General features: G+C 33.9%; 2 protein-coding genes across 2 annotated transcripts in view; one reads left to right on the top strand and one right to left on the bottom strand.

The window, feature by feature from the left end:
• Positions 1-572: 572 nt before the first annotated feature.
• Positions 573-1,341, bottom strand: LOC145732187 (cytochrome c oxidase subunit 6A, mitochondrial-like). Its single transcript, XM_081984300.1, has 2 exons — positions 1,151-1,341; positions 573-920 (listed from the first exon to the last, which is right to left on the bottom strand). The coding sequence occupies exons 1-2, from the start codon at positions 1,251-1,253 to the stop codon at positions 685-687; spliced, it is 339 nt and encodes a 112-aa protein (XP_081840426.1). The 5' UTR covers positions 1,254-1,341; the 3' UTR covers positions 573-684.
• A 1,800-nt stretch (positions 1,342-3,141) lies between these two features.
• The window catches only part of Gprk1 (G protein-coupled receptor kinase 1), a 73,777-nt gene continuing 67,911 nt past the window's right edge, over positions 3,142-9,007 (top strand). Inside the window, 1 exon segment of the mRNA XM_081984197.1 lies at positions 3,142-3,909. The gene's annotated coding sequence lies outside the window, so the exon portion shown is untranslated.

Genomic DNA, 9,007 nt, shown 5'->3' with positions numbered 1-9,007 from the left:
AGACCAATTGTCAACGGAAACAGATATACAGGGGGTCAAAGTAATTTTACGATATTTCGTTTCCCCGATCAATTCAACGATTCGGAATATTTTTATTTAAGTTATAACAACGATATTGTTCATGAGATTAATGATCATAGTACACCATATAGAAGGATTTACATGAAATGCAGAAAATAGTAAATAATGATTTAGATGAAAAACAAGTTCTTTGATTGATTTGAAATATGCCTTGTATATTATTTTATGCACTTTTAATCCCTTAGGGATTTAATAGTTTACAGGGTGTTTTTTGACAGGAAAACCCCATTCCCGGCTAGATAGAAAAAAAAACTAGTATAGGTACATGCTTAAGGCTTAAACACACTAAGTGTGACTCGATTAATTTGTGAGATCAAAATTTACTTATTTAGAAGTTCAATGTAAAAATTAAGAATAATGTCAGTTTGGAAAATTAACCAAATTATTTACAACCACACCTCAAGTTAAAGATAGATACTGAGAGACATTATTATTGACAAAAAAAAAACCTTTAAAGAAAGATAGATAATTCAACATCAACAATAAAAATCTTATATAACCATTTAAAATTATATATTTATTACAAATACAGATGGAACTAACAAAAAATTAATTACTTATGAAAGCACAAACTACAAAGTTTTGACTTCACTAGGTCACAATTTAAACCTCATACCCATCAGGGAGAGCATTTGCTTCTGGGTTGTGGAACAAGCTGCGGTTACCATCTCCCCAAGGGAATCTTTTGGTGCGAACAGCCAAATACTCATATTTGACAAAATGTTTTTCATGGGGGTGCTTAACATGTTCTTGGTGCTGCAAGTAAGTGTTTACTGCACACAAGACGATTGAAGGCAAAGCTACAAAGAGAGATAGGTTCTTCCATACTCTGTAACCACCTGAAAAGTTGATTAGTTTAAATTATCAGATCAAGTTCATTATTTATAAATTATGAGTGTGTTATAGGGGTATTCCAGCTAATTTCTCACAACAGTTGCTTAATGATCAGAAGAAGGAATATCAAAAACACTGTGAATTGATAAGCATATCTTAAAGTAGACTTTTAGATTATATGGACCTTCCCTAATATGTTATTATGTAATGATAGGGAATCCAAATATTATCTCACCCTCATGGATCCCAGAAACGGCAGAGGGTCCCTCAACTTGTGCTGCTCGGGTAGCAGAAGTTTGGAGGAATCGCCTCACGGCATGGTTTAGAACTGCGGACATTTCTGTGGAAAGCTAAAAAAGTTGAAAAAGCACCAATTTTCCGATTACCCACCACAAAATAATATGGGCAAACGTCAGGTAGAATAGAATGTGGCAGATGACAACTGACATCATAAAGTATTAGTTCTGTCAAATTTTGATTTTCAGGGTTGTGAAAATAGTAATTATACAATGATCGTGATCAAAAGGTTTTCCACCAGTGGAGTGTTGACAAATTGCCGGGTACTTTCATCATTGTCTTTCCATAAATCTAAAAACAATGCTTTCATCATTTTTTATTAGTAAAGTATATTGATTTTAAGATATTATTTGGGAATTAATGTACCGTTGTACTCAAGTGGGAGCAGGTAGGGACAGCTGAACCCCCCCTAGAAATTCAAAAAAAGTTGAATCAATGAATATGTACAGGATTTTCATAATAAATGGTCGAGAAATTTACGAAAACCGAGGATTATGTTTCAATTGCAATTTTAAATAAAATACCATCTTCCCCCCCAAAGTCATAGCTGTGGTGGTGGGTTAAATGCCCAGTCCGCCATCGAGTAGTAGTGGGCAATGTTGCCAGGTTTACCGTTAAAACGGTATATCTACCGTTTTTGTGGTTCTTTACCATTCTCCTGTTTTTTTGTATATAATCTACCGTTTTTAATTTGCATTGTCATTATGTTGACTGTGAAACTTTTTATATATTTTTCCAGTTTATTGAATAACACTTATTTTCTTACTCCAAATTATCCTCTAAAACCACGTGATGTCTGTCACTAATGTCAACATTTCATTGGAATTTGCAAGAATTACATTTTGACACAGTTTTCGAAACAAGTCGATTTTTTGAGATTTACGACCGTTATTTCACCGTCTAACTAAGTAGTATTCTACAATCACGTGACAACTGCGACTAACGTCAAAACTGTCAAACTATGCTCTAAAGTTGCAAAAATTAGTGTTTAGAAACGTTTTTCTGTAGTATTTGATATAAACCGTGTTTTTGAGAATTATCGCAGTTATTTTGACAAATGTCACGTGACCGTCTAGCTAAATAGTGTTCTACAGTCACGTGACAACTGCCAATAACGTCAAAACTGTCAAACTATGCCCTAAAGTTTCAAAAATCAGGGTTTAGAAACGTTTTCTTGTAGTATTTGATATAAAACGTGTTTTGGGAACTATGGCAGTTATTTTGACAAATGTCACGTGCCGTCTAGCTAAATAGTGTTCTACAATCACATGACCACTGCCACTAACGTCAAAACTGTCAAACTATCCTCTCAAGTTACAGAAATTAGAGTTTAGAAACGTTTTCTTGTAGTATTTGATATAAAACGTGTTTTTGAGAATTATGGCAGTTATTTTGACAAATGTCACGTGACCGTCTAGCTAAATAGTGTTCTACAATCACGTGACAACTGCCACTAACGCCAAAACTGTTCAACTGTGCTCAAAAGTTGAAAAAATCAGGGCTTAGAAAAGTTTTCTTGCAGTATTCGATATAAAGAGTGTTTTTGATTTATGATTTTGACAATGGTTACGTGACTGTCTAGCTAAATTATTCTCTAAACCACGTGATATCTGTCACTAATGTCGAAACTTAAAAAACAATTATTAATAAAAAAATAAAAAATCTGTATTTTTGAAGTGAGGTTTTTATAGGTATTTATAGCAAGAATCAATGATTCAAATTTTTGACAACTATTAATAGAAACCCTATATAATAATGTAAAATGAATGAATTTGTTTTAATCTACTGTTTTTGACTGATTATTCTACCGTCATTAAATATTTTGACTTGGCAACACTGGTTGTGGGTTCGAAGTCAGCCAGGCCAAGTTAATTAATCTTTTAATTTTTTCAACACACACAACAACCATGCTCAAGGTGGGACACAAACCCACGACTAGTCGATGACGGACGAGACATTTAACCCGCCACGCCAAAAAAGAAAAAACCAATTGTCTCTATATGGTAGAAAGCGACTTGACCAGTACAAGTTAGTGATTGCAGCACAACCCTGAACCAACAGCTGTTTTGTGTCAAAGGACCGCGGCCGTCACGTCAAAATAAATCGCGATCTTCGTCAAAAGTGCGATCAGCGAAAACTCGCGCAGCTTTCCAACCACGAAAATCGAGCAAGGCGCGGAGGCGACTGGTCCGTCATATAGTTGGTCGCGTTTCCCCAGGTGAAACCTTTTCCTTGTCGGTTTCGGACACTTTTACACAAATAGAAACGTTGTTTTTGTTGTGAAGTGATAAAACAACATTGCGTTTTCGTGCCACTTGACTATGGATTAGTGACCAGTGGAGCGCCGCGCTTTAAAAAGGAAAAAACAAACAGCTGCACATACCTCAATATTCTGACACAGTTGCCACAAATTTTATCATTAATTTTTATCAAATGTGAATGCATTGCTGAATATACGGTCGGGAATTATCGTGTTTGTTTTGTCGTTTATCAGCGACCATAGTGTTTAATAGTTTGGATTATCTTTTACGAAAACAGGAAGTGTTTGTGGGGTTACCTGTACATTGACGGCAACGTTGCCTTTTCAGGAAACAAGCAAGGATCGGGGAAAACTGGAAATTCGGGCAGGTCGGAGGACAATTTGGACGTAAATGATCCATGGATCAATTTATAAACCTCAAAAGTTTACCATAAAAAGTTAGTTCTTGATTGCCATTTCTGATTACATCTTTTAAATGTCATCAATATTCACATTTAAAGTAGGACACATTTATAGAGATGTTTTTGAAGGGCATCAGCAACTTTGCAAGGGCAAATTTTTTAATCAGTTGGTCAATTTGTTATCATTGTTTTAAAAGAAGTTTCCTTCTTATCCATTTTTTGAGGACTATTCCATTATTTCCACTGCATTCCATTCCCAAAAAAGGTTTATAGTTCAGTAGGGCAAGTCCCTCTAAATTGATTGTCATTTCTGATTATTTACATCTTTTAAATGTCAACAATATTCACATTTGATGTAGGACACATTTATAGAGATGTTTTTGAAGGGCATCAGCAACTTTGCAAGGGCAAATTTTTTACTCAGTTGGACAGTTGGTCAATTTGTTATAATTGTTTTAAAAGAAGTTTCCTTCTTATCCATTTTTGCATTCCATTCCCAAAAAAGGTTTATAGTTCAGTAGGACAGGTCTCTCTAGATCTGGGTCTAGATTTAGTAAATCATCAATATCAAATCCAAATTCATTTTTCTAATGAGATAAGTAGTTAAACTATGGTTTTTTGAGTTTCTCTATGGACTTTCTCATTTATTTTGATACCATATCATTTATTTAGTGCACTTGCATTTTGATTTTTTCTGTTTGTTCTCGCCTAAGAAAATTAATAGTTTCAACTGGCTTCTAAACTCTTCTCAATGGATGTCAACAGGTAAAAATTATTAGGTACTAAGTAGATCACTTTATATCACTACTATTCACATAGTGGATCTTTTAGATAGTCTTTTTCAAGGTTTTTTACACTTAATGACTTATGACTTGCCACAAAGCATTTGAATGTTCCTCTCCAAATTCATCTACCTATTAAAATTTGAAATGTGATAAAAAATAAGATTCTGTTCACAGATCATAACAACTAAGATTTTAGTGTAAAGTATTCTTTCCAAAAACTTTATTTAAAAAATTTCAATTTCAATCAATTTCTCTTCTTAAGAAAATTTGGTAAAGTTTTCTTTATTTCTTTAAACCATCTGCAAGGTTATCAAGACATTCTCTTGATTTGATACTTAAGGCTGGGACAGGAGTTTCAGTTGGTTCTATGTTAATTTTGCAAAATGAAACTGAAACTTTCCGGCTGTAACTGACATGTCTGATTCTAGAGCTTTTTAGAGAAATAAGGGACAAAATAAAAAAAAAACTGAGATAGACATATTCTCAGGCATATCCTAGAATAGGTAGATACATAATGTCAATTTCCTGGTATATTCTGTAATTTCTTGGTAAATTTTGAGGTGAATATTCCAGGGAATTTGTTTTTCTGTTTACTACTAATTAGACAAACAGGACCAAAAATCACTCGCTATTTTGTAAATTTGTAAAATTATTATTATTAAATCCCAATCACATCCTTTCCTTTAGAAATGCATTTTTAGAAATAAAAAATAATGCACCTGGAAGTTCCGAAGAAAAGTACGAATTTTGAGAAGCACCCCCATTGTCAGATATAAACCAACAGTTTTCGTCATTAAGTTTTGTATCAAATTTCAGCTTCAGACACCAACATCAGTTTTTGCATATCTCTAGTAATAATAAGAGCACTTCCCATTTAAATACAACCATCCAATTTGGCCCACTCTGTACAGTTGTCGTCAGATCATACCTCCAATTTGCTGCTGTATCAGTGTCGTATTTAACTTTCGTATTTAAGATATGTGAGGCCTTATGGCAGTATCTGCAGTGCTGTCCTTTTAAAAAATATATATAAATTTAAAAACTGGTTGGGGACAACGCCTATATTCGCTAAAACATGGTATTAAAAGAAAAACATGAATATGTTAGAATGATGATATGCTGGCTAATTGTTTATGAATTTCAAAAGAAGGGCGGAAGAACGTGTTAAATGAATGATTGTGCTAGTCTCAGTGCTGGCTAATTGCCCAGAATTTCCAAGAGAAGACTAGAAGAATCCGATAAAGTGATTGGGCCAGCGAATTGTCTACAATTTAAAAAAATAGCAGAAGAATGTGTTACAATAATTATGCTGACTAATTGTCCAGGATTTGAGAAGAATGTGATAAAATGATTAGGCTGGCTAATTGTTTAAGATTTTCAAAGAAGGGCGGAAGAATGTGTTGAAATGATTGTGCTGGTCTCGGTGCTGGCTAATTGCCCAGAATTTCCAAGAGAAGACTAGAAGAATCCGTTAAAATGAATGGGCCAGCGAATTGTCTACAATTTAAAAAATAGCAGAAGAATGTGTTACAATAATTATTCTGACTAATTGTCCAGGATTTCAAAAGAATGTGAAAAAATGATTAGGCTGGCTAATTGTTTAAGATTTTCAAATAAAGGTCGGAAAAATGTTTGAAATGATTGTCCTGGCCTTTGAAATGTTGGTGCTGGCTAATTGCCCAGAATTTCCAAGAAAAGAGTAGAAGAAAGTGTTAAAATCATTGTATTAGCTAATTAACCAGAATTTTCAAGTGAAGAGTAGAATACAAAGGGGAAGGAAGATTACGGTTTTTTACTTGGAGCAAAAAGAATCAGGAGGTAGCAAATACCCGTTTGTGCATTAAGCGACCGAGACGGAAGTCGCCATCTTTGTCCCCCACATTCGCCTACTGCGCAATTGAATGAAACTTCCGAAGTTAGTCGTAAAACAGTTTTGTTTATATTTGGTGATATGTGAAGTTAGCTAAAAAACTGCAAAGATTTGTTGTTTTTGTTTGTCTTGCTTTTCGGTCCGTTAAAGGTTAATTTTTGCAAACTTGAATTAGTTGAATTATTATTCACTAGTGGATTTGTGAATAGTGGGCAACAGCAGATTGATTATCGTCACTGACTTTCTGACAGTTTACGGCAGCCATACTGAACGATTTTTGTCCCCCTCTTTGATTGCTATTGCTCCTTCCTGCTATATTTTTATTAATTGGTTTTTTCGGACTAAAAATGCAATTATTTCATCAATGCTTACGTTTCAGCGTTCATCTTCAGGGTAAAGCTAAAAAGTCCATATAGACAAGGGTCCGCATGGCCTTTCTTATCGAGCTACAGGGTGTTAAAAAGTTAATTTTGATTTGCGCCCAAGCACATGCAAGAGTAAAACGAAGATTGGTAGATTTTTTTTTAAACATTTTTATTTTACAATTGGAATGATTTACATGAAGTCCTACAAAAATAGTCTGTTCAGACAAAACAGTAAAGCTTCATTACTGTTCTTGATAATAGCAAGTGTAATATACTAATATTTATATTTATAAATGTTTACGGTTTATCGACGATTTTCTGATACGATAATCACATCTAAAACCCTAATTTTACTATTAGAAATCAAAATTTGGACTTTATCTATTTTAAACTCAATTTTAAATTCTTCAAAACTTGAGTGGTTTTGATTATAGTCAATTTTGTCCACATTATCTTCAACAGTATTTTACATTCAAGATTCTACCACACCTAAATGGGGATTCTACTAATCCTAACATCAGAAAGCTTAAATACCAATACTCTTCATAAAGTTGTAACCTTCAGTTTAATGGTTCCACTTTTGTAATCTCATTTGTAATTGAAGGATTTAATGCAATAACTGGTAACAAGTGTGACTTTGCCTGCATTGAAGTAATAATGTGTGTTGTTTTCAAGACTGTTGATCGAGTTTTAGTATTTATTTAGTACATACATTTTTCTCCACATTAAACTCACCTAAATTAGACATTTTATAGATAAAATTAGTCAGGTACGTTTTATAAATTATCTGGTAATTAATATAATCTTGAAAGAACATGAAAAATAGATTTTTTTAGGGTTTTATAAAATCAATACTTTGGCATTTGGTGGTATTAGAAACTTATACTTTATCTTCCAGGAAGCACTTGAGAAGGGTATTAAAGTCAATGGAACATGGATTAATAACATTCGCTACGCGGATGACACGGTATTGATTGCTGGCAATATGTTCGACCTCCAGTGTCTTGTCAACGTAGTAGGAGAGCAGAGTAAGAGAATGGGCCTAAAAATAAACGCCAAAAAAACAAAATACATGATTGTTACTCGTCAACCAGATATAGGTATTAAGAAATGTGGGACTAACATCGGACGGATCATCTATTGAGCGAGTGAACAAATTTAAATACCTTGGAGCATGGCTCGCTGAAGAGTGGACATGATGACAGTGATATCGTATAGAGCGCTAAAAATGAGACACATAAAGTGTTACATTTGGTCGGTGTTACTATATGGCGTGGAGAGTTGGACATTGAAGGTGACTACAATGACTAAAATAGGGTCATTCGAGATGTGGGTATATCGCAGAGTGCTGAAAATTCCAGTGAGTAACCAACGAAAATGTCCTTTATTGCAAAAAAAGAAAAACCGCATACCTAGGACACATAATGTGAAATACGAAGTACTAGCTCTTACAATGATCATCCAGGGGAAGATAGAGGGAACGAAGAAGATGTCGTGGTTGCGTAATATAAGACAGTCTACTGGCTTACGAAGAGTGGAAGGCCTAATACATACGGCCAGAGATGGAACACAAATGAGTCATGTTTGCGACCAACACTCATTAGTGAATATGCACAAGAAGAAGAAGATATTAGAAACCCTTCTGGAATACGTAGAAACAATATCTTTGAAAAATTTACTCATCTGTAACCTGATGTTTTAGCCAAGGTTTTAGCAATATTTCACATTTTTTCATATTTTTTTAGTATTCTATTTTCACTCTGGTCCTTGGTCACTCTGAACCACTTACAGTTAGTATGTACTACTTTATGAGTAGTTTTAAGAGAGGCATAACCTTAAACTTTATTAATGTAAACAAGTAAAATCAAAATAAAAACTAACTAATCTGGTTGTAAGTTGTTAATGAGGAAATTGAATCATAAAATTCTGTATACATTAACTTACAAACAGGATTATTCTTGGGAATATCTCTTAGATGAAACTCTAATCGATACCTCAATCAGAACATTTCATCTTGTTTCGTTTTTTAAATTACTTTATCCCAAACTTAAACATTTTGTTACACGAATTTAGTGGTTTTTGAGAAACTAACAACAAGGCGGAATGTTTCCAAG

Source organism: Ips typographus, linkage group LG1, assembly GCF_016097725.1.
Source record: "Ips typographus isolate SLU linkage group LG1, UJ_Ityp_2.0, whole genome shotgun sequence".
Classification (NCBI taxonomy): Eukaryota; Metazoa; Arthropoda; class Insecta; order Coleoptera; family Curculionidae; genus Ips; species Ips typographus.
The sequence above is the reverse complement of the archived record's forward strand: the minus strand, read 5'-3'. Positions and strand labels throughout refer to the sequence as shown.